The sequence below is a fragment of the Dromaius novaehollandiae genome, chromosome 20 (genome assembly GCF_036370855.1).
Source record: "Dromaius novaehollandiae isolate bDroNov1 chromosome 20, bDroNov1.hap1, whole genome shotgun sequence".
NCBI classification, from domain to species: domain Eukaryota; kingdom Metazoa; phylum Chordata; class Aves; order Casuariiformes; family Dromaiidae; genus Dromaius; species Dromaius novaehollandiae.
Window position 1 is genome coordinate 1,359,737 of NC_088117.1, and position 25,495 is coordinate 1,385,231.

General features: G+C 46.4%; 2 protein-coding genes across 2 annotated transcripts; one reads left to right on the top strand and one right to left on the bottom strand.

Moving 5' to 3' along the window:
* Positions 1-1,664: 1,664 nt before the first annotated feature.
* On the top strand, positions 1,665-25,309 carry DPP7 (dipeptidyl peptidase 7). Its single transcript, XM_026106208.2, has 13 exons — positions 1,665-1,832; positions 1,990-2,103; positions 4,335-4,474; positions 5,121-5,284; positions 7,808-7,943; positions 10,251-10,332; positions 12,112-12,278; positions 13,198-13,258; positions 22,016-22,134; positions 22,218-22,374; positions 23,197-23,261; positions 23,944-24,014; positions 24,693-25,309. The coding sequence occupies exons 1-13, from the start codon at positions 1,766-1,768 to the stop codon at positions 24,832-24,834; spliced, it is 1,485 nt and encodes a 494-aa protein (XP_025961993.2). The 5' UTR covers positions 1,665-1,765; the 3' UTR covers positions 24,835-25,309.
* On the bottom strand, positions 13,887-21,248 carry LOC112986765 (kelch-like protein 9). Its single transcript, XM_026106209.2, is given in 4 exon segments — positions 13,887-14,529; positions 15,718-15,878; positions 17,954-18,206; positions 19,885-21,248. Coding segments are annotated over 4 exon segments (1,869 nt in total). The 5' UTR covers positions 20,944-21,248; the 3' UTR covers positions 13,887-14,133.
* Positions 25,310-25,495: the final 186 nt, after the last annotated feature.

The following is a 25,495-nucleotide window of genomic DNA, read 5'->3' on the forward strand; positions in this document are numbered from 1 at the left end:
TCAGGAGAGACTAGATCCAACTTCGGACTTGTTTTGTTACCCTGTGACTGCGGTTGCCGCTATGTGGTTTCGGATGGTAACAGTAGAGATGAAAACTCTGCAGCTGCCCACCTACAACCACATCCTTTAAATCTTCTTCCCATAACAGCACTTCTGGTCTTCAGCAAGCTACAGCCCCTCCCTTATAAAACAAACTTAGAAGACATCCACAGAGGTCTTGTAAAATATCTAAGATTTTGTTAAAAGCTGACAAAATCCAGTAACATCCATCACTAGATGCCCACTTGCTATCTTCATATAGCCTTCCCACTTCCCTTTGGGGTAAGACCAGGCTTTTTTATTGCACATTCATACAGCGTTTAGCAGAACATGATCTAGCTAGATCACAGACACTGCTGAGGGTACTAACAGATCTATCCCTGCTTAGTTTGTTAGACATTTTTTCTATTCCACTTTCCTTTCAGAGCAGCAGCCCTGTGGGATATCTGCCAAGGCCTCTCCGTGTAACCAAAAAGCTAGAGGAAAAACCCACTAAACCCTTTTTCTCTGCTTCTGACTTGCTTTCAGACCAGTGTAAGCACTTTCTCCCTGGTTTGACCACCCACAGAGGTGCCACTGGATAAACCCTGCCACTGGGACACGCTCCACTCCTGCCACGCACTTCCACCCTTCTGTCCGGGGTGAGGGGCATCCTGCTCACTTCTTCTCACCCGTTACTCTTTCACTTACCAATCCTCATCAGGAAGGTCAGCGCACGCCAGCAAACGCCTCACTCTGCCCCTAGTTTCCTCTCGCACTGAGCACCCACTTCCTCCTCACCTGCAGCTGGGACTGCCACTTCCCTCGAGTGCATGGGGGTGCGCTGAGCTTTCACTCCTCTCTCAGCTGCTCCTTGTCACATAACCACACATTACTAAGCAGACGTTACGCATCATTGTGTGTTCCTAGAGAGGGAAGTGCTGATTTTGTGGGACGCGAGGAGAAAGCTGCAGAGGTCCAAAGAGTACAAGCTTGCAGAAAGGTTAGCCTGGGAACACCTCATCCCCTGCGCATTGGCTTTCCCAAGATTTACACAGACTGCACAGTGAACAAGGGTTGGCACCAAACCTCACTGATACTCATCTTTGTCATCCTCACTCTTCCGAGCGGTGCTTCTGCCCTCAGCACCCAAGGCACGATGGCTGGCCCGTGCGGATGGCTAACTGGCCACCAGGAAAGCCTGGCAGCTCCACACACACACAGCAAGGTGCAAGGTGCCATCCTGCCTGCCGAGGCACTGGGTGCCCATCTGCCCCGGGACACGTGGGGGCTGCCCGCCGCAGCTGGGCACCAGGCCCAACAGGACGGTACAGGGCCCTGCCGGCCTCCCCTTGCCACACTAGTTTGCTGCAGTTGCTCACTGCCCTGTCTCTGGTGCACCATCTCCAGGCCAGGCTCCAGTCCTGTCCCCCTGCCCCACACACATGCTCCCCCTGCACCGGGAGGCCCATACCCTCCTCCCCAACACTGGCCGCATCAGGTCACAGCACCCGGGGCTGGGCCCCCTTATTGCACCCTTAGAAAGCACGCTCGAAGGAATGCCTCGTTAGACAACATGGCGGCGCCTCGGTAGAAATGGCGCCGGCCTTGATCACGTGAAGGGTGAGTGTACGGTCGTCATGTGATTCCGCAATCCCTTGGGATCACGTGACCGGCTTCCCGGTGTTCGCACGCGGGAGCAGCCGTCTCGTACGCGCGGAGCTGAGGCGCGAGCTGGCTGGTTGCCATGGGAACGGGCCCGCCGCCCCTGCTGCTCCTCCTGCTGCCGCTGCTGCAGGGCCGCGGCGCGTCCGGTGGGTGGGAGGCCGGGCCCGGCCCGGGTGGGAGGTCCGTGGAGGGGCGGCCGAACCGCCTCGGGGTCCGGCTGGGGGTCCTGACGCGGCCAGGCCCCGGCGGGGGGCCCAGCTGGGCCGGGGTGACCCCCGCTCTGACGGTCCTGCCGCGCTCCAGCTGCCCGGGCGGCGGGGCCCGGCCTGGAGGAGCGGCTCTTCCCACAGGTACGGGACCACTTCAGCTTCGAGACCTGTGGCAAAGAGACCTTCCAGCAGCGCTACCTGGTCTCAGGTGGGTCTCGGGGCTGTGTCCCGCCACCGGGCTGCTCCCGGCCCAGGTACAGCCCTGGCAGGGGCTGTGCCTGAGTTTCTCTCCGTTTTAAGCTTTAACCACTGTCGCGCTGCGGTAGAGAGCCTCTCCGTTTGGTGCTCAAAGAGCTGTGCTGAACAGCCAGTTTAATCTGAGTGTAGGCAAGAATTCATCCTTCACTTCTTCCTTTTCATTATCCTCCCTTCTCTTTCCCTTCAACTTCACAGGTTGCTGAGTGCAGCAGGAAAAGCAAATAGCGACCCAAATGTTGCATTAAGTACAGAGACAGGCGTCTCTTGGATTGATGTTCTGCATTATGCACAGCTCTAAAACTTTATATAGCTTAAACTATGCTGGGTACTGAAGGAGCTTCCAGCAAGGGGCCAGCAGTGTCTGCGTCTCTGGCCAAATAATGAGTTATTTTCTCTGCAACAAGAAGAGAGAGGAGGCTTTTTGAAACAGCGTGTGACTAAAACGGCAGAGGTTTAAATAGCCACTGTCAGACACTCTTGAATTCTGCTTATTAGAAGCCCGAAGGAATCAGGGAGAGGGTTGTAGGGAACGAGCAGAGGTTGAGCCGGGAATACCAGACCCGAGGGCTGCTGAGTCCTCATGGGCTGGGTTGCTGCTGCTTTGCAAACTGCCTGCTGCAGGGGCTTAGCGTGCACCATCCCAGCTCATCCCTGTAGCCTGTTATTCCACCACTTGCTCAGCACACACCCCGAGCACGAGCCAGGAAGCTGTACATGTTTCACCGAGGGGGAAATCGTAGTTCCGTCCATACCACAAAGATATCGTAACACGGGTGACTTTTGACAGTGCGTCCAAGGCTGCAGTTTCACAAATCAAGTGGCCCTTTTTGAAGAGAACTTTGGGATTGCCTGGTTTAAAGTGTTGGCTAACTTCTTTTTAAGTGTTATGTTTTATTTGTGCGTCTGCCTGTGTAGGCTGTAAATTAGAGCTGAAACAAAGCATTAACATGGCAGTTCTGGTGGTTTACAAATTGTTTCTTACTCAAAATGCCTGTGAGCAGTTCCTTTTCTCCTTTACTGTTTCCTGTGCAACATGAATGTTTTCAGGTTATCCCAGTGAATCTGAAGGAGGCTGTTATTTCACAACAAATCAGCTGACTGGCTTGAGATTAGCTGGGAGTTGTCCAAGATTTCAGTCTGAAAATAGATACATTTTAAGCAACCTCTTTGATTTATGTGTTTGGATCATGTGAATGATTGTTTACTCCATGAGCTACGAAGCATATCAGAAGAAATGCCAGAGCAAAGATAGCATTTCAATTTCCTACCTGATCCCCAAAGCAAATGCAACCCAGAATCAGCCTCTTTGTTAACAAACCTACCGAAAATCAGCAGTTTCACTAATGAAACGTTTCAGGACGACTCTTATTTGGCAAGTCTACATTGAGAATGCCAAAAATTAAATTCTGGAACTTCTGTTAGCGCTAAGAGCCTCACATGAGACACTTCAGTGGCGTCCTCGAGAACAGCCTATGTCAGAATGTATGTTCCCTATGGGTGATAGGGCAACGTGTTGAAATCAACACTCAACAGAAAGTTTGAGGTGTGTTGTTGAAAAAAGCTATTTATTATCCCTCTTTCTTCCTGAACGATTTAAGGCTAAACCAAAATCAAATGTGTGTTAAAATCAGCAGGCATTGAAGATACTGTTTGTTACATAAGCAAGTCTTGCCATCAACAGTCAGGTTGTCCTATCAGTCTCAATTTGCCTTCAGTTATAGACAGAAGTAATGGTTTAAGCATATGTGACTTACAGCTTGGTTGTATATTATACATCACAGTAAGAGCAGCAGAAGCAGGCAGGCAATTCCCTAGCGTTTGTTTTGTGGAAAAATTGATCTGTGAAAGTGTTTTGGGATGATTTGGACTGAAAGAAGTTATATAAATGGAAAATTACTTTTATAGTGGCAGCTGTTCCAAATGCCTTGCAGAACTGAGATGTTAAGGATTTTTCAGGCGGAAGTGGTAGGTTCATACCATATACTGATCTGAGTGAGGCTCTTATTTACCCCTTCCTAAGTCAGAGGTGTTCTGTAGCCTTGCCTTTCTAACATCCGTATTCCCCAGCATTGGGCTCAGTGAATTGTTCAGCCAGTTCATCAGGTTCTAACTCATTAACCTGTCTGACAGTTCTTTTTTTCACGATTTCTTTCATTTGCTTCTGCCAATTGTCTCATGCAGCAAAGTTCTGGAACAAAGGATTTGGACCAATCTTTTTTTATACTGGCAATGAAGGTGACATCTGGACTTTTGCTCAGAACTCTGACTTCATATTTGAATTAGCAGAAGAACAGCAAGCACTAGTGATTTTTGCTGAGCATGTGAGTATTTCAGTTATTTTGCATACTATAGATTCTTGTCCGATGCCTCCGAATCAGCCATGGCCCCAGAATTGTTTTTCTTCTTTTAATATGCCTACCAGCAATCCAGGAAACAAGAAAACCTTTGCCATGTTTTTTTGCTTTCGAGCAGTGTTTTTGTAAGTAGTTTCTGCTAGCCTTGAACTCCACACTGGACTGGAGTTACTTTGTTTGGATTATATTTATTGTCTCTACCCTGCAAAATCTCAAGCCAGCCTTTGCCTAGGCATACCACCCTAACAAGTCTATCATCCCCCAACCTATGGATAAGAAATTATGCTCTTCCCTCCCTTTTTCTAGTTGGGGATTTCAGGTGAGATGCATGCTTAGGGGCCACTTAGCACCTACTTCTCACAGACTGTTCATCCTCTGCAGGAAGAATGAAGATCTCTGTTTTATCAGATGCAGGAAAAAAGGCACTGCCATGTGCTCTGTTGTCATTATCCCTTTGTGCGTGCTTATCCCATAGTGCATGTGATGTTATTCATGGTCACCTGCTTCTCAGAGACCATAGCTATGACTATCCTGGACAGGCTACAGCGAGTGAGGAGAGAGAAGACCCACACCCCAACACTAACATTTCTGCGGCTTACCTCTTTCCTTTCAGAGGTACTATGGGAAGTCTCTTCCATTTGGACTCGAGTCAACCCAGTGGAAGAAGACTGGTCTGCTCACTGTGGAACAAGCCCTAGCTGACTATGCGGTGCTAATTACTGAGCTCAAACAGCAGTACGGTGCCACAGACTGCCCTGTTATTGCCTTTGGAGGCAGGTAAGGTTTTTGTGTGCTCATACCCTTCTCTACATTCTTTCCCAGCCACACTCTCCTAGATCCATTTGGCCCTGAAGTAAGCTGTAAAGGTTGTGCTCTAAGCTGTTCTAAAGAGAGCAGATTTGCTTGTGCCTGACCTCTTGAGATCTTACCCCAAGGCCTGGTCAGCCATCTCATCATTCCCTCCCAAATCTTGCATACCACCTTCTCCAAACAAGTATGTGGTAAAGCAGGTGGAGGACATGCAAGCCATTGCCTTGCGTCAAAAAAGGTGGTGTCATCTGGACTTAGCTGTGCCACCATCAGCTGGGTGGATGCAGCAGTCATGGGGGAGAAGCCAAGCTAGGATGATTTTTATGGTGTTGCAGAGGACCAGATAGGCCAAGCCCACTGTACCCAGAAGTTCTAGGAGTTCTCCCTTCTTCACTCTTCTTCCTTTTTACTGAAATACAGTAAACACTAGATTTCCGCAGTGCTGACCTCTATCATTCCTTTGTCTGTCAAAAGATCCCACAAGTTGCTCTCTTTAAATCGACTTGTTTGCCCAAACACTACAAAGGCTTAACAAGGTGACCTTTGCTCTGACATAAACGGTGTAATTTAGGAAAACACACCTATACTGAGCACTCTGCTGCAGGGCTCTTCGCTTCCAAAGTTGTTTTACTGAAGAATATCAGAGATTTTCTTGTTTGCTAAGTCAGATGTTAAGCATGACAATTGAAAGGAATGTATGTCAGCCGTCTGGATCTACAAGTCCTATCTCTAGATCACTCAAATCAGTCTTGACGCATGCTTGCTTTGGAGAAGCACCACTGACTGGATTTTTCTAGGCATCTTCAGTGTATGAGTCAGCCAGAACTGCAGAAGATGGGTAATTACTCCTGCAGGATCAGAACGTTTTAGTTTGGAAATGCAGAAAACTAATAATAGGTAAAATGTTCTCTCTAGGGCCACCAACTTTCTATTAAACACAGCCTCTTTAACGATCCCTGGCTGTTTTCATTGTAGGTTCCTTCATAATTCTGCTCTGCAGCCTACTGCTTAGCTGCTCCTGGCTTCCCAGCAGAAGTCCTTCTCCACGGCCATTGCAGTTCAGAGCCTTGTTGATCAGATATTCCTGTCTCTCGAACGGCTCTTCCACACACCTAGAAGAAGCACTTCCCCTTAAAAGGTTACCATCAAGTGCAGGGCTTCTAACTCAGTTGCAGTGAGCTATGAAGCATTTGGCCAGTAACTTATCAGCGCACATCCAGCTTGCTGTCATGGTGACTGAACATGACTTAGGGCTGTCTGTCCCTCAGCGTGGGTCTCAGTTGTGTTTACACAGTGAATATCGTCACAGTAACTGGTGCAAAAGGGGCTGGGAGCTGAGCATGTCCTGAGGCAGGCAAATGGGAAAGGGATTCTAGGGATTCTAGCTCAGCTAGCTGGGCTGCTACAGCTCTTTATGCTGGAGCAGAGTTCAATCTGCAACAGGTCTGAACAGCACTGAAGTCATGTGAAGAATGCTGAAATAAGGCAGCGTAGGAACTGCACAACTTTTCCCATGAAAAAATATCTTCAGTTGCTTATAACTTTGCCAGACTTTAGTCATTTGAACTGAAATTTCTTGTGGCTGGTTTCAGCTAAAGTATTTCTCCAAGAGCAGTGTATGAGAGACGTATATTGTTTTACTTGTGGGTGATGTGGGAAAGGTATTTCTTCCAACCATTTAGTGTGATGGGGAGGGAGACTTGAATACATCTAAGCTGTGAATGAGGAATTTGGAGTCAGTCAGGATATTACCCATATGTTGGGGGAGTCATTCGCCATTGCCAGGAGCGGCCTCAGAATAACTCTACAAGAATTTGCAGCTGGATAGCTTTTGTGGCCTTGGGTTTATCTAGCAATGTCTGATATATCTGCAGAGCTATGGCCTTGATATTCAAACTATCAAGATGGCTTTGAGAGTTGTTGGAATATTTGATGATGTCTTCACTTCCCTGTATCTGCGCTACTGATCTATACAGCTATTATTCGGGGTGCCTAAGGGGGAATACCTCCCACTTCCCAGCACTAGAGAGGGACGCCTGTTGTGTAGCCTTCAGGGACACCCTCTGCTGAGAACTCAGATAGTCTTTATAATCCATTTTTAAACATCATTTATGCAAAATATGTTTTCTTCCTCCTTTAAACAGGGGCAGCTTTACTTAAACCCAACTTGGGTTCTGCACTGAAGCAATCAGGAAATTCTCAGGATGGTGCAGTGTTAAATACTGAGGCGGGATTTTCATTTGGCTGCAGAAGCAAATCAGTCTGCTATATTCTCACCGGAGCTGGCTTGAGTGTTTGGGGGAAAGGCCAGTTAGCAAATACTATGTGCTATACATCAACCATAACTAGATCTTTTTACATTCACGGGGCATCTAAACTTCCATAAACTTTTTTGCCTTGGTCAGGTGAGCCTGTAACTGCTGGTCTGAATTAATATGTTGTAAGCTGAGTGTTAAAGGAAGTAACTCTCTCTTCTCTCTCCTATGCCAGCTATGGAGGAATGTTGAGCGCTTACATGAGGATGAAATACCCAAACATTGTGGCTGGAGCATTAGCTGCTAGTGCTCCTCTGTTGTCTGTGGCTGGACTTGGAGACCCTGCTCAGTTCTTTAGAGACGTAACTGCAGTAAGTAAGGGTTCTTTCCGGGAACATTACTTTTCTTCCTTGAAGAAGGCAGCATTTTTTTCCCTCCTTTTCCTCATCTTTAAGCAGACATCAGTTTTAGCAGCATCAGTGCTGGGCAGGGGATGCAGTTAAATGAGGACCTGCAAGGAAAAGCAGCAGCAGCTGCAGATGTGGTGATTAAGCAGTGCCTTAGCTATAGGCAGCACAGGCCCAAGGGTGCTGCTCTGTTGAGTAGCAGAACTGAATTCCAGCACCTTTAGAACCATTAATTTTCCCATTACTAGTTACTTGGCCAAATTCCAACCTGAAAGTTTTCCATTGAATTCTTCCATTTGTCAAGTTAATTTCTTATCAAAAGCCCTGCTCAGCTGATAGCTGTTTTGTTTCAGTTATTAATGTGCTGTGAATTGTTACACACCCCTCAAATTAGGGCCTTGACTTCTTCTGTGGAAAAAATATTTCCAATTAATCTTGAAATATGTTCTCTCCACAGGAGTAAACAGACCTCTGGGCTGAGATTCTAAACAAGCACTTTGTGTTGTTTTTAAAATAACTCCTTTTACCTTCAGAGTGTTTGCATAACAGCAGTCTGTACATTTGAAGAGAAGACAAGTCTGAATTCAGTTGCTTCCCTTGGTTGGAGAATGCTCCTGAGAGCTATTAGTACTAATCAAGGTGCAAACCTTTCATGAGTCATTGCAAGAGCTCTCTCTTCCTCTCTGTTTCCATGAGTCAGAGTGCATTGTCCCAGAGCAACTTTCTCTGTGACTTTTACTGAGGATTTCCAGCAGGCTTCCTAAACTTGCAGCTCATGGGAGAGGTGAGCAAATGGCAAGAAGTTTATTTTGCAGGGCAGAAAGTTTATTTTGCAAATGGTTTGTTAAAGACTAGGTTATGTGTGCCAACTGCTCTCCTTGCAGCTGGGCAGAAAGCACTTGTGTGAACAGTACTCACATAGCCACATGCATGCTTTTAGCAAGCTTACTAGTACAGGGACTGCTTATGCCATCAACTTTAGATCAGTTTAGACATCTAACCTAAGTGTGATTCAAAAGACTAAAGCTGGTAGCCGAAGGGTTCTGATTAACAAATGGGGACAGCTTTTCTTGGAACAGCTGTAGTGGTTCCTGCCTCTGCTCCTGCAGTGGCTCAGCTGAACTATTGCCAGGTTTAAGGTAGTCTGCTGAGGAAAACTGAAATCAGTGCTGGTTCCTTAATGTGTCAGGCAGGGAGCTAAGCAGTCACTGTGGCCAGAGCAGGAACTGCTCCTCTGTCCCAAGCTGGTCTGTCCCCATGCTCAAATTAGAGCCATGAGGTGGTAAAGGTCTGTGAGGCCATCCAGAAAGGGATTTGGAGCTCCTGAAATGGATGCCCAAGTAGACTTAGTGGATAACCCAAAAGTGATTTCTCTAAGCCGAACTGTCAAACTAAAGAAGAGATATGGATGAAAGAAAGATCCCAAGTCTATTTTTAGTTATGGCTGGATCTTTGTAAGAAAAATGTTAAACTAATTATTGGTTGTTACTTAGCATCACTCTAGGATAGGTAAAGAGACTTCAAAAGAGTCCTGATAAGTCCTGTTATTTCAAAGCAGTGGATACTAGCAAATCTCAAACTGCCTTACAAAGCTGACAGAAGAGAAACAGTTTGGATTGCTAACTGAAGTGGCAGAAACAACTTGTTCTTGCAGCATAACCACCCTTAAGTCTTCAAACATATCTTAAAGTCTTTTTCAAGGAGATCAGTAATGTTTTTCCCATCAAAAAGGACATGGCCTTCTTGGTCACCTGGCAAGGCTAAGAAGAAAAGCAGGTCTTGTTACCCAGTCCAGTGCTTTGGCCCCCACGCATAACTGACCTCTTCAGGGCTCCTTCTCATAGACAAAGTGCAGTAAGAGGACTTTATTGCTTTAAAAAAAAAAAAGCCTTAGGGTCTAGCAACCTGGCACCCTGTACCTGTGTCCTGGCCAAGGAATATGTCCCCTCTCATTGCCTAGCCCTGGGAAGTGGTCTGTCTAATAGCTCATCCTAGCAGAGACCTGATGAAACAGTTGCTGCTTGGTCTGGTGAGCTGTGCAGACTGTTGGCCTCTGCTGGAACATGCTGACTGTCTGAAGGACAAGGCAGAAGTACTAGTGTTACTGATCCTGGAGACACAGGTGTTACGCTGGTCACAGTGGGCCAGTTAGCCCTTGCAGTGACCCCTGTGATCTCCTGCTACTTCTGGCAGCTTCTTCTTGGTGCAGCATTCGCAGGTATTATCTTCTCTGTGCAACCATAACCTCGTGCCTTTTTCCTGTCTCTTCAGGATTTTCAGAAGTCCAGCCCAGATTGTGTCACAGCTGTCCGCAAAGCCTTCAAGCAAATTAAGGATCTGTACCTGAGTGGAGGTAAGGACAGACACTTTCACAAGTGCAGCTGGGCAGGAGGCAGGCCTGGGGATGTGGAAAAAGTGTTGAGTCAGTTTTACTTCAGTTAGGTCTTAAATTGATTCAGCTAAATCAGTGCAAATGCTCACCTGACTTCTTATTTCTGCTTTCATGACTTATTTTTGATTTAATGAATGGTTTCAGTAGCATTAAAATTAGTGACTGACATCAAAATGAAAGCACCTGTGTGGGTGCTTGGACTGTGTTAATGAAACCAGTTTAAAGTGCAACCACACCTGCATTTGACACTGATAAAGCCTGATCTTTTACTGGATACTTGTCCTCCACACCCACAGTGCTCAAAACTGTTGAGATGGGTATGGCAACAGTGTGGCCCAGCTTAGTGCACACATCTGACTGATATTTGCAAGGCAATCCTTGTAGCAGCCATCACAGTCTCCTCATCCCCAACCTTGGACAGTTAGGCTAAGCCAAGGACAGAGACTGATCTCTGCAGTGTGTCCCAGTTAGGCCAGGTCAGACACTATGACCTGATGTAGCTCTTCTTGGGAGCCCTGCATGGTCTTGGAGCAGCTGTGGTGAGTCCCTGGTCTTTTTGGAGGGCAGCATCAAGGCTTGGCTTTGTCTTGTGCTAGTACACGTTTGAGGCTGTGGCTGTGTGCCTCCTCTGTGAGCTGCTGTCACTGACTCATTGCAGTGACTGGTCCGGGAATTGCCCAGAGGAGGAGAGGGTCCAAAATGCCTTTCTGAGACAGTTTTGGGTCACAGTGGAAGGTATGTTACCTTTAAGTATCTGAGGTACCCAAGCTCTGCCTGGGACCACACTTTCTGCAGCAGGGTGGCTATGATAAGGTCAAATTTAAGGCTTAGCCTCTCAAGCCAGTATCCAGGGGCAGGTCCCAGGCCTTGCGTGTCCAGTTGAAGATAGTCAGGCTCTGGTGGGCTAGCTTTTATAGTTGGGGACAGACGGGAGCTGTGACTCTGGAGTACGGAAGATTAGAAAGAGGAAGGGAGCAGCTTTCTCCAACAGAAATACGAAGGTAGGTGGAATAGCTCTTGAAGGAATCTTTTTGAAGATGGGTCTCCAGACTCCAGCTGACATTTCTGCATTATATTAAAGTTTGGAGGCACATCTCAGGGTAGGAAAGTGACAGGAAGGTCCTTAGTAAACTTGCAAGCTCCAAATTTGGCAAATCTTACCGCACTAGTACCTAGCTGCTGAGGAGATATTTTTCCTGCCAATTCTTCTAATCTGTGAATTCCACTGGGATTTTTGTGACTGTAGCCTGTCCTTCTGTGTTAACAACTTAGCTGATGAGCCTCTCTTGCCTGGCTGTGCTAAGGAATCCAAGCTTTGTACTGCAGAGCACAGCAGGTCCCCTGTGGGAGTCAGTAGTGCTTGAAGAGGAGAGGAGAAGTTGACAAACAGGGTTCCGAGGATGACAGGTTTGTACTTAGCTGTTTTTCTCACTGCATCAGCCTGGTCTGCGTTTGTCTCAGACTGTGTTTCTTCCATCTGGAGTTCTCCAGAGAGGCTTCTGTGACTCAGCAAGGAAGGAGAAGGCTGGATGTGGGCCAGTGCAGGGTTGTTCAGGCGCAGCCTTCCTGTGCAACTTAACATCCATTTTTGTGTAAATTAAGAGGTAACATATCCTTCCCATTCGAAACTTCATCTTTGTTTTATAGCAGCTCATTACTCCTGAGTGAAACTAGATGCTGAAGCCTGCTATTAGTTTACTCTGTTGAAGTTTGTGCGTTTTGTTTTCCTTCATTTTGCAGCTTATGATAAAATCAGCAGCAAAATGGCCACATGCAATAAGATTTCCAGCAAGGAAGATGTTTACCAGCTTTCTGGGTTTGCTAGAAATGCCTTCACCATGATGGCCATGATGGATTACCCCTACAAAACTGACTTCATGGGTCACCTCCCTGCTAATCCAGTGAAGGTGAGTACCAGACACTGGTGAGAATCACAATTTCTGAAGCTATGGACATGCACCTCCCTGAATGCAGGGGAGGGACCGCACAGCCTATAATTAGAAACACACTATCAGTGATTGTTACAGGAGGAGGAAGCTGTGAATATTAAAGTCCTTCCACTCTGATAGTAAATCTACACCTGTTTTAAACTGCTGTATTTGAAATTCACTGCCATTAGGCTTATCTGGGAGAGCTGGCTGGACCCATTCCTATCATTCTCTGCTTTTACTTAAGATATGAAGGCCTGTGCAAGCTTGTTGATTTCGGCTTTTAAAAACTAAAAACCTTCTGCAGCTTTCAAAAAGTACAGTTTTGTTGTAGCCTACCTCAACACACTTTCATCGATGTGGGTTGTTTTGGTGGTCGGGGTGGGGAGGTCTAAGAATTTGGCTTCTTTTTGAGCATCAGCCAGGAAGACAATATATCCCAGAATAAAATGTAGAGAAATATCTCCTGATGTGTGGACTGCACAACCTATCTACTTTCAAGAGAGTAGATACCCAAGTGGGGGAAAGGAGCCTGGTTCTCAGAGGATTACAAACACTTCTATGTAGTCAGCTTCTTTTAAAAGGTCTACCAACTTAGATCCTGAACCATCAGTGGCTGTTGCTTAACTTGGTGAATGAACTGTTTGTCCCAGTACTTTCTCCTTGTTTCTATGTATTTTGCTGCTGGGGTGGGGGGAGCAAAAGAACTGTTCCATTAGGCCCTTGCAAAGCACCTGAACCTTAAAATGTGTGATACTTTTCACCCCCTACCCCCGTCACAGTTTCATCAAATCTTCCAGCTTAGCCCTTCTGTGGAATGGAGGCCTAATAACCAACTCCAACATGTGCAACTTTTATATTACCTATGTGCAATTCGCCTGTCATGTGTTTCATCCAGGTTGGTTGTGAGCAAATCCTTGCCCACGCAGACCCAATTCAAGGCCTGGCAGCTCTTGTTGGTGAGTTGATCTTATCAGATTGGTCTTTTATTTAAAACCCTATTTCCTAGAAGCATCTGTAAATAGAGCAATTCCATTATTGTACAGGTCCTAAATCATGTGAGCTGATAAGAATTCATTTTTGCACTGGGATATTTTGCCCTGCCCTGTATTGATTTATTGCATACTTATTGTTTTATGGGCAGTGAATTCATTCTCTCATCTCTCCAATCTTACTCTCATGAGATTTTTTCAGCCATTGCAGCCCTTTAGCCTGTTGACTGTCCATGATATGTGGACTCTTAAGTTACTTGGTTCTTTTTTTTTAAAGTTTACCCATACTCTAGCTCAAGCAGTCACAGGTTCACTGAAGGAAGTTCTCTGGTCCACATGTTGCAGACAAGATTGTCATCCTAGTGCCCTACAATCCAGCAGCAACACAGTTTTAAATACATTGTGTGTATATCTGTGTGAATACTTATCAGCCAGCAGTGTTTGTAAGGAAATTATTGCAGACTGAATTCGAAGTTCTTTTGAAAGATGTCCTTGATAAAATCTCTCAAGTTGCTCATTAAAAATAGATTCTGCATATCATCATTGTTTGTTCAGGAAAAACAAGTTATGAATGATGAAAAATAGATTTAAGAGATCAGTATATTTTTTTTATTTCTAAGATAACAAAAGGGTTTAGGCCCAGCTTAGTAAGGTTGGAAACTAATTTTCTTTCTTGCAAACTGCTTGTATCACCACGATAACACTAAGGAACATACCAATTCCAAATTACAGGTTAAGGTTTTGGCTATGAGCTAGTAGAGTTTGTTAAAATACCTGAGAGCTCTTAAAATACTTAATAGGGCTTGGCAAACATTGTCAGGGCCACTTCACACATTCACATCCTACTTCTCGGAAGCAGGGTGGGACTCTTGTTTGTTTGTGATGAACAAGCTGAGAGTAGACTTCCTCCTCCTGCCAGTGGGTGAACACTTCATGCTTCTCCCCTCCTAGTCGGCTTCTTTCACTTGGGGCAGTTTAATCATGCAAGAGGCATGATCAACCAAAGCTTTAGGCAGGGAGCTGGCTTTCTTCCATACCCGCCCAACAGTGTCATACAAGAAAACATTGTCTTCCTTCTGCATGTGCTTCAGCGACCCACCTCCCACAAGGTAGAATGTAGACTCGTAGGCTGTGATGCTGAACTGGCAGCAGTTGAATGGGGATATCGTTAGTGTTGTCCACTGATCGCTTACTGGACAATAATATTCCGTCTCATTGACGTGAATCCATTCTTCCACCTGCAAATAATCAGATGAACACTAACCCATCGTGTCATGCCACAGGTGGGTATTACTATCATGTCAGATTCATTTGGTTAAATGATAAAGGAAGCCACTGCCTCAACATGTGTGTGCATACTGCAGACCTCAGGGTGCCATGTTCATGATCCAGATTTAGCAATCAGAGCCTCTGAAGAGACTGAATAAAACACCATAGTGGCAGTGAAGAACTGCTCTGAAAGAGCTTTGTTCTTCTTGTGAAAATGAAGAGGAATGAACTGAGAAAAATCAGAGTTGGCATAGCCCAAGTCCTGCTTGCTCGCCATAGATTTAAGGCATTATGGAGGAACTCATCTGAAGAGTGTTATATTGCATTGAACTGTGGACAGTAAGTGAGTTTGTGTCATCTGAAGGAATTTGATGTTAGACTTGATGTGAAGTTTCTCTTTGTAAACAGAGTTCTACTCCTTCCTCAATATCATCCTCCCTTTGAAAATAGCACTGCTGCTCATGCTAAAATGGGGCAAAGTGAGTCTCTATACTTTCAAACGAGAATTGCTGAATGATTTTTGAAAGCTCAGTTGCTGTGACTTCAGGGAATGAGAGTCTCCTCAACTGAGCACTGTAGTCCCTACTGGCTGTCTCCTTACAAGCACCCCTCCACAGGAGGTCAGGCAGTGCTTTCAGTCCTGTTTCAGAGAGAGAAAATTAAGGTTTGAAGAGACTTCTGCATTCCAGGACTTGAACCCATCCCAGCTAAAGTCGAGGCTACTGTCCTTACCACAGACAGTCTATCCATCTCACAGTCTGCAGTTAGCCCCTCTTAGCTCAAACAAGGAAAATCAAGTAGTCAGTGTGTTTTGGGCTGGTACGTGATCAGTTTTACACTTAAGTTTTTCTGTATGAGCAGATTGTGGCTGCAGAGGACTGTATGTTTTTCCTATTTAAAAAAACCTGATGCTTTAAACAGCCTTTATAGTGGTAGCAAATAGGGTGGGATAATAGAGCAGCTTTTACTGCACACAATTGTAATGGCAGGCACATTTTCATAAGTGTATTGGCCTGACTCACAACTCTATCGGTCCACTAAGAGACCAAAAATAATGAAGTTATTGGTCATCCTGCTGGAATAATACAGCCAGAACCTAGCAGTGAAGAGACTCCATTTTAGATCAGATTTGATAATATAGGAGCAAATGACCTTACTGCATTTAATGTTCTTCCTCCGATGCAGAAGATCCTGTCTCTGACTGTAGCCATCCCGTGATCACAGCGGGTGAAAGTCATGGCGCAGTTACCAACCCAGCGTCGGAGGCGAGGGAGGTAGCTGTAAGTGTCTCGTAAGGTTTTACCACCAGAGAAGCCCCCTAGAAGAAAAGCAGAAGTCTTGAAAATCCATTCACCATTCTCTCAGACATCCAGTGAACCCTCTGCAAACAGAAGCAGAGCTTTCAGAAACTGTTTCTGACAACGTATCACTGAAACAAAAGAAATTTCTGCTCCTTTAGGAGCTTTCAATAGATGCTACCCCAAAGACATAGATTTCTCTCTTGCCTTGGCATGCCCAGATTTGGAAATGAGAAGGCTTTATTGACACAAACAGTTTTTGCTGGATGTTAATGAAATTTGGTGGCTTTAAAACCTGAGCTTCTTAGATATTAAAAGCAAAAAGACAGTCCCAGCTCTTTCTGCAGATAGAAAAATTTTCTGTAGAAAACTATCAGCTCTTTAGGTATTTCAGCTGTAACCAGGAAGCAGTAACAGCTGTGGTTAGAGAATCTGTTTCCAGCTTATGCAGTCACCAAAATGATTGTTTAAAAGAAAAATATTCAAAGTTCTTTGAACCTTGATCTTTTCAGAAAGTCAGAGCCAATCTGCCATTGCTATTAGCAACTTTTCATATTTGTTAGACATTCATCATTGAGCATTTCATGATTGCATTAAAAAAAAAACAAAACCTTTTGCAGAAGGAAGGTGCTGCGATTTGAAGGGTAAACCTCTTTAATTGTCTGCCTGTTGAATTCCAAAACACAAAGAGCCTTTGCAAACAAGGAAGATGATATATGAGCTTTGGACATATGCCACAACTCACTGGGGCTTTGATGCTCTTTCTGAGTGTGGAAATTCGGTCTGCATGGAGCTTGCTTTTAAGTGTTGTACTAAATTAGCATTTTTATTTTTTCAGTTTGCTTAGGCAGGCCTTTAGGCTGGCCTAATCCCATTTGGAGTTAACCCGCTGGTTTAGGAGGAAATGAATGAATTCAGGAAAAGTCCCACGTGTAAGGGATATCTCTGGGACAGTGTTATCCAGCCAAGCTCACTTACAGTATGTTTGAAATTGTGTCGCACGGCAGCAGTTTTGTCCTTGTTCCCTGATAGTAATTGAGGTCTACTGAGGTTAAATGAGTTGTCTGTGGCACCATGGGCTAGCTTTGTAAAAGCAGGGACTTGAACCTGAGCCTTGTAGCTCCTTAGTCGTTCCTCTGAGCTATTATCCTTTCTTTCTGGTTGTTTTCATCGCCAGCGCTACAGCACTGGTAGCAGTGGAGTATGTCTCTAAGATAACCTGAAATGATTACTCAGCCCAAGTGCTGCCTTTCCTGCTCTCAGGGCCTTGGTCCATCTTAGAGAAGTGCCCTTCATTGCAGTTGCACAGTTAAATTAAAACCAGGAACCTAGACTGGATCAATACAGCGATCCCAGATGCTCATAGTGTGTTTAAGAAGCAAGGATCCTACAGCAATGGCAGACTGGCCCAGCTCTTTTAAGTGCAGAAGCAATAACACAAACATTGTTCTCTTATACAGTACAGTGCTTTTCCTAGGACAAACTGAAAATTATGTTTCCGGTCCAAATTAGTACTTACAAAAGCTAAAGATCCTACAGCAACTGCCAGAAGTGTGTATACCACTGTATTCATGCTGTTTTATTGTTAAACATACTACACCATCTACTAAAGGTTCCTGTAAAGACTGAGGATCCTGAGGATCCGTTATAGGCTGAGAGCTGTACAAGCCCAGTGGATAAGAGCCTGCATTATACTTATTTTGTACTAACGAAGCAATACAGTGGAGTTAGTCTCACATCTTCCATTCAGATTAATACTAGAGTTTAATCCCATCCCTAACACTATGGCAGTCTCCCCCTGGTTTGCCTTTTGAGCTGGTAAGGGTTTGGGATTTTAGCCAGGACTGCAAGAGCAAAGCCACCATTCAGAGCAGGAGTGTGGATTGCAAGCAGATGATGTCACTTCTTACATCCTGGAGAGAAAATAGCTCCTGCCATTCCGGACTGCAGTGAGGCTGTGCTAACCCAGCAGAAGGACGACTCTGGAGCTGTGGGCGTTACTGGCTGGGGTTCAGGCTTGGCCTGTGATGTTAAGATGCCAACAAAACTCAATGAAGCTATGTGGCAGTATGCTGCTTTCTACGAGCTGTATCACCTGAAACATAGAGGATTCCCTTGTGGATTGTGCCTGCGTGATCAGCAATAGGTATGGGGAAGGGAGCTGCAAACTCCCATTTGTTGTCAGCCGGCTGGTAGAACTCCATGGTTCGAGTGAGGCTCCCCAGCAGTGTCCCACCGCCCACAGCAAGGATGTGGTCAGACAGCACGTCTGCGTGGAAGCGCGTTCGCCTCTCCAGCATGCTGGCAACCTGGAGCCAGGAAGCGTTGCGAGGATCAAATCGGAAAACCTAGAATCGCAACAGGAATGGTGATGGTTAGTAGAAGGCAGGCAACTGGCTTTGCATCTCATGTCTGGGGTCGAGAACTGTTTAAATGCCTTCTCTGAGATGAAGGAGAGGTTACATTCAGATCCAAACAGGCCTGTGGATAAATAGGCTCAACATCCGATGCCAGCCACACAGCAGAATCCTTCCAGTGTCTCCCTGACATAGCTGGCACCCTGCAAGTGCCGTGTGTGTTCTCCGACTTAGCTCAGATACTGTGTTCCTGCAGGTTTGCCTGCAGGACAAAACATGTTTGTTTAATGAAATACCTTTGAGTTTCAAACGTGAACTAGCGTGTGTCACCTAAAAGCTGTTCCAATGAGGTTTGCACAAGTACACTGTATATCTCTGCTTGTGTATGAGTATGTAGTAAAGAGGGCAGCTGAGCTCTTATAAAACAGAATCGGTGCTCCCTGCTGCTCTTCTGTGAGCGAAGGCAAGAGGGGTTTCCCACCCCTTCCTCCCCACTGGCACCACCGTGCAGGCATAGCACCTTTGCTATGGCTGGGGTGCCACCCACGTTTTCTTCAACAGCAAAAACCTTCCCAACCTTGTTTGGTCAATGTTGGTTAGAAAGTCCAGGTCACTGAACAAGGGAAATATCCGCAGGACTGCACTCTGAGGGCTGGGCTTGAGCTGTATCCTGGAGCCTAGCCGCGAAAGCCACAGCCCTGCTGCTTCAGTGTCTTCTGCTCAGCTGTTGCTAAGCTGCCTCCTACCTTCAAGGCAATAGAAAAGAGAGTTCCTGTTTGCAGTGGCACTGCTGAACTAAGTCTAACACTGCAATAAGCCCCCTACGATCATGGAAAAGGTGTGTTCTGTTTTTTCTAGCAATTCGGGAAAACGTAAAATCTTGTGCAAGTCTTACCCTCCAGGCAGAAGGGGAAGGTCTTTGGCACTAGAGGAGATTGACCTTTCAAGTGCAAAAAGAAGGAAGGAGCAGTTCTTAAGTGAAGTGGTAGGCTTTAATTCATGCCTTCCTAGTGTGATTCTCATGGTAGGGGATATCAAATGTGAGTTTGATCCCTCTGAACAGGCTTAGGGCAGCAACAGAAGGTGGGGATGAATAATCATGGGGTTGCTCGAGTGATGTGGAATATGGCTGAACCTGTACTGCACAGGATTTGTATTAGAGATATACATGACACTGTGGTAGAAGCAGGATGATACCTGACCACGAGTTGGCTGCTTCCCAGAGAGCGTGGGAGATGTATTCCCAAGGGCTGTCACTATTGAACAGAGCTATAAGAAATACGCAAAGGCAAGAAGTCTGTGGTGAGCAAATGAAATGACTCCTTCCCATCTCTAACGTGAGTTTTCATCCCATTGCCTTTCCCAGACAGTGATGGCCTCCGCACACATTCCTATGTAGCTTTGCACAGCCCTCCTTGCTAGTGGGATGCTTTTTAACTCAAGCTGCTTTCACGCTGCCATCCCAGCAGCCAACCGTATCTCCTAGGGGAGAAATTTCCAACTTGCAGTGTTTAAAAATGAGTTCTTTAAATGAGTGGTTTGCTGCTTCCAGAAGCACTTAGCAGCTGCGAGTCCCAGTGGGAGCTGGGAACTCGGAGGTCATTTCCCTTCCTTCCTTCCTCCCTCCCTCCACTAAATGTTTTTCCAACCTAAAGGTTTCTTGTCTTACCTCATTTGATGGCTGCTTTCCTGTGGGATCAAATTGATGCTGGCCCCCAATGACAAAGAGGAAGTTATTGATGACAGCTACGCAGTGGTTGTACACCGGCATGCAGAGGTCCCCGACCTTGCGCCAGGAGCTGCACCTCTGATCTGCCGCCCACATCTCTCTGCACACATGGTTATTGGTGGTTCTGCCACCGGCGACGAGCAGCGCAGTGGAGCTGCAACGGGGGCTTGTGTGCTGAGTCTGCAGGACTGGCTGGGCATACGGCTGGGAGTGATAATTTAGAGCCTCCTGAATGTACCTGTGGCAGCTCGAATCCAGCCTCATAAGAGGAATGTCCTGGATGTATTTCTGCAGATCCCGCAAAGGAATGAGAGGGAATCGTATACGCCTTAAAATATCTGCTGCACCTTTCAGTCTCGTGCAGTCATGCTGCAGCCAGCTTACAGCAGCTTTGAACAGATCCAGCTCGCTGCATCCCACGGTGTCAATTCTGTCTAAGATTTCACAAAGGGTCCCTCTGTCCAGATCTTGCAAGCACTGGGGATCAGACAGGATCTGTTTGTAATGCTGCCCCACGTAGCACATGGCTTTCTGTCTCAACTCTTCTGGACCAAGTCGTTTAGCAATGTTGAGAACTTCCATGCAGTTCTCACAATTCAAGCAGCCTTCCAGAAATCGAAAGCACAACTTGATCACTTCCCGAACGAACAGGGTTTCCGCTGCTTTGAATGTCTCTTCAATATTCTGTAATGAGAGCTCTAGTTTGTTGGAATAAATGAAGTTGAGAACATTCCTCAGCCCTGCAGCACTGACAGCTTTCAGATGGACGTTACTGTCAGGGCTTCCAGCTCTTGTCAAGTTTCCAACAAACAGGATTTTACAGTAATTGCTTGCTGATGCTAATATGATCTTGTGTGCTGGAAAGCAAACCCCTTCTGCCTCCAGTGTTACATCACACAGCGCGCTCTGCGAGCGAAGGCTGCTGATCCCTTCCAGGAGCTTAACCAGGTACGTGTCTGACACGAGCCTCTCTGTGCTGCTCTGTGAGCTGAGCAGCATCTCTCCAAAAGGCACTCGGCCCTGAGAGCAACCCCAGGGCTCGCCGCAGGTGTCGTACGCAGTCAGACTGTCTCTTGGGCAATCTCTTGCAGTAGAAACGGTGGTTTCATGCTTTGAGGGCAAAGGGGGACTGTTCTGCCAACTCACACGGTCCAGTCCAAAATGCAGTAGCTGCAGTAGCCTCTGTCCCTGCTGGGACCGTCCTTGGTGCTTTTGAAGGAGCAGAGTGCCGTGTGCCTTGCAGGGCTGAGCGAGATCGTTTGCGAGTGGCACTATTGGTGCTGGTTATTGTGCAGTGTTTGCGTGTCCTGCCTGTGGCCTGTGACACTGGCAGTAGCTGACAGCCCCTTGCATAACTGCATTCCTCTCTCGCGCTATCTGGGAACTATTTAGCCGTACAAAAGCGGCCCATTCTTCTGCAACTCCCTGGCTATGCTTCGCTGGGGCACAGCGGTCAGGTGCTTCTTCTTCTGGGCAAGCCTGTACATGCCATGGTTCCCTTTTTGAACAACAGTAAAACAAAATGCTCTCTGTGATGGGCAGCCCTTGGCCTTCTGGCTTAATTTGATGCGTTCAAACTACAGCTACTTTTGGCTGGGGGTTGGAGGCAGATGATAGGAGAAGCCTGTTCAGTTTGAAGAATTCAAGACAATCTCGCTGGTAGCTAATTTCTTCTATACAGCCTGTTCCTGAATGCGTTATAGAGTTGGAGGCTGGTGCTCTCCCAAGGGCTAGAGATGCTCAGGGGTTTTTTTTTTTGGCTGAGCAGAGAAAGCAGGGAGCTCCTGGGAGCCTTTTCGTCACCATGGATACTGTAAAAGCAAAGGCTATTACACAAACAGTAGTGAGACCATCTGAAAGCTTTGCTGCGCTAACATCTAAGGCTTAAAGTTTGATCATTACCTAAAAATGGCGTAGATCCTGATAGGTCTGTCCCAGCCCTACATGCCTATCTAGCTGTTGTGTTCATCCTTCTCTTTGGTCTTGGCCATGAATGCCATGAGGCTAGGATGGGTTATATGGCAGCGACATAGTGACAAGTTGGGCTTTGTGCTGTGTTTCCACTTGGCAGGAGTGTTCTACAACTCCTCCGGCACGGCGCCGTGTTACAACATCTACCAGCTGTACCGGGCCTGCGCCGACCCCACGGGCTGCGGCACTGGCTCGGCCGCTGAGGCGTGGGACTACCAGGTACTGTGTTCAGAGACAGCAACAGACTTTACCAGCTGCCTTGGTTATCACTCCCACCATGACTGTTCTTGTACCTGTTACAGGTTTGTACTGAGATCAACTTAACTTTCAACAGCAACAACGTGACTGATATGTTCCCCGAGATGCCATTCACAGAGGCCATGAGAGAGCAGTACTGCCAGAGCAAATGGCGTGTGAGTCCACGACCACGCTGGCTGCAGACAAACTTCTGGGGAGGAGGTGAGTTATGTTGGCTGCTCGTCCCTTGGCAGGGTGACAGAGCACTGGAACACGTTGCCCAGAGAGGCTGTGGAGCCTTCATCCTTGGAGGGTCCTGGTCCTGTAGGTGACCCTACTTGAGCAGGGGTGGGGGTTGGACCAGATGATCTCCAGAGATCCCTTCCAACCTCAACCATTCTATGATTCTCCTGTGATTTTTCTCTACGTGCTCCCCTTGGCCTGATGAGCTCTGTGGAGAAGGGCATCCCACTAACAAATACAGGCAGAAACTCACAGGCAGCCAGCAGCTGCTGTGCTCCTGCGTAACAACTTGAGCCAAACAGGTTGGTTTCCAGTCCTTCCCAATTCTTCAGTACAGCTCCCTTCTCTGCCCTCTCCCTGCACTCAGCCACCTTTTGCCTTTCTCTCATGCCACTGACTACCTCCTCTAGCACTGATACACTTTTGGTTTCGCCCACCTCTCCTTCCTGCCTCCATCCCTGTACCAACACAGCAGCCAGCCTCTAATGCTCCCATCATGCAGCAAGGAGTTGAATGGGATCATTTCTTTCTGAAAAACAGCACAGGAGTCATTTTGTAGCACAACTTTGTGTTGCCTCTCCCATCTGGAGGTTGGGGGAGCAGGGGCAGCTGGCAGAGGATAATAGAGGCCAGCTTCAGCCACGTAGGCATTTCTGTCTTTCCTTTAGAAGGAGGTGGGAAATGTATAAACTGCCAAGAATTTGTTTTATTCTCCTGCATTTCCTGCTGCTGTCTGTGTTTGCTGTAGTAGCCAAATGGGCAGGAAAGAGGCCTCTCCAATGTCATCTCTGTGCATTTCAGATCTGAAAAGTGCAAGCAACATCATTTTTTCAAACGGAGACCTGGACCCATGGGCTGGGGGTGGGGTAAGTATGTGCACTCCCAGATGCCCAGCACAAACCGTAGCCCCTCCAGGTGATACATCTATCTGCCTCTCCCTTTCAAACCAAAATTAGCAATTCATCTTTAGCCCATTTGATTTTCTGCAAGTGGCTCCCATGTTATGCCGAACCATTCGGGAGCCCCTGGACATTCATGACAGGCACCTGAACAGCAAGTTGTAACACAGCCTGGAACAGTGCCCCAGCAAAGGTGACTTTGTTAGTGGCCAACACAGCAGGAGTCTCCTTCCCCAACAAAAATTCCCTGAACTGGATTTTGGGTTAGTAGAGCCCCTAGTTATAATACAGCTTTCCTGCAATCCTCATTTTAACGTGGCTTGGCCACCCTGCTATGAGAGAAACAGCCTGTCCAGAGGTAGTTCACAACCTGGGGTGCAGGTGGGCCCATAGAAGCCTGTCACTTCAGACTACCTATACTGGAGCAAGTTGATACTTTCCATATTTCACAACAGAAGGCGTCAGTTCGTTTGAGATAGACCACTTGATTCATTATGACTGTAGCCACACACACAGTATCAACCATACCAAGGATATCTTCCCTTGCTTTTCCCCAGCCCTGCCCCGCTGTTCTTCTAGTTTTCAGAAATAGTATTCAGTTCTGCCTGGTAAATTGGTTGGCATTTGTTACTGACTCTTCTCATTCCAGATAAATAGCAGCCTAAGTCCTTCACTAATTGCAATAACCATTAAGGGAGGTGCTCATCACCTGGATCTCCGGTAAGTGTGTGGCAACTGAGAGCTTCAAGATACTAAACTCTTTGGATAAAAAATATCCTATTGCTCTGGGTGCTCTATCTTCAGCTGGCAATGGTCCAAAGAAACAGGAGATATTTTATTTAAACAGAACAAAATACCAGACTGTCAGGGCATAACTGGAAGAGCAATCTTCTTCCTAATGCAGGGCTCATATGGACCCTATGGAAGCCCTGCTGTTAAGGAGGAGCTCTTAAGGAGGAGCTCTTAAGGAGGAGCTCTTAAGGAGGAGGCCAAGCACTAGACTATTGTCTTTGCACAGTTGTTTATAACATTCTGCTTGTACTGAAATTAGTACAATCATGGAAAGTAATCCAGCATCTCTTTGGGCATTGGCTGTCAACCTGAAGAGAGAGGTCAGCAGCTACTGAAGCTCAGTGGGAGCTCAGTGCTCTTCCTGGCACTCTGGCTGCCTCTCTCCCCCCCCCCCCCCCCCCCCATTAGGCATCACATTGCAACTTGTTTTCCCAGGACATGAACTGGAAGTACAAAACAGAAGATTAAACAGGCAGTTTCTGTTCTCCAGTTCACTGGCTTGACTTTCCCAGTGTAAGAGAAGAAAAACTAAAACCAAAAGTTTGGACCTCATGAAATGTTTTGGGGCTCCCTGCTAACTAGCTCATATTATTTTGCTTTCTCTAGAGGACATAATCCAGCTGACCCCCCATCTGTCATTGAGGCACGCAAGCTAGAAGCAAGCATCATTAGTGACTGGGTAAAATCTGCATGGATGGAAAAAGCACAGGAGAAGTTATCTGGCACTTTTGCAGGTGGATCACCATGAATATAGCCACCTGGCCTCCACCTGATGTGCTAGGCTGCCACCATTTGTGACAGGAGGCACAAAGACCACAGCCCACTGAGCTGTGTTTGTCCTCACTGTTTGAGAAAGTGTTATCTCCTCTGTCAAGACAGTAAGTCATCTACCTGAAGTGTCCAATCTGCCCCTAATCAAGCATCACAAGAAAATCAAAAGGCCAAACCACTGACTGAAGCCAGAACCACTTTACATGGGTTTCATGCTTACTTGTATAGAATGAGAAGTCATTGTAAATGGAGAAAAGAATAAAAGCTTGCTTGAAAGCCTTAAGAACAGTGACACTTGTACCTGTTGTGCCACAGGAAGCATGTTTTAATGTTGACATAAATACATGAGGTATTGTTCCTCTGAACAGGGTATCATCACTGTCCCTAGCAGTATGCTTGCAAGTTGAAGTTAAATTGGTTTTAGACAAACAAATAAAAATCAGATGATCATACTTCTACTTTTCCACTAGTCATTACTTGCAAAAGTTCACATGGGATTCCACCAGTCAGCAGTTACACACAAAAAGACTCTGTCAGCCTCTCACTCATTGTTTTTATGAAGGTCTCAGTACTGATCAGACACACAAGAGATGTCAGGTGGATAAGTGATTCACACAAAGTAATGCCAGCATGTATTG

What these genes read in the sequence shown, in the direction of transcription:
- DPP7 (XM_026106208.2), top strand. Translation starts at nt 1,766, where the DNA reads ATGGGAACGGGCCCGCCGCCCCTGCTGCTCCTCCTGCTGCCGCTGCTG. An exon ending in GCAGGGCCGCGGCGCGTCCG is followed by an intron (nt 1,833 to 1,989) that starts GTGGGTGGGAGG and finishes GCCGCGCTCCAG; the next exon opens with CTGCCCGGGCGGCGGGGCCC. An exon ending in CTGAGGCGTGGGACTACCAG is followed by an intron (nt 22,135 to 22,217) that starts GTACTGTGTTCA and finishes TACCTGTTACAG; the next exon opens with GTTTGTACTGAGATCAACTT.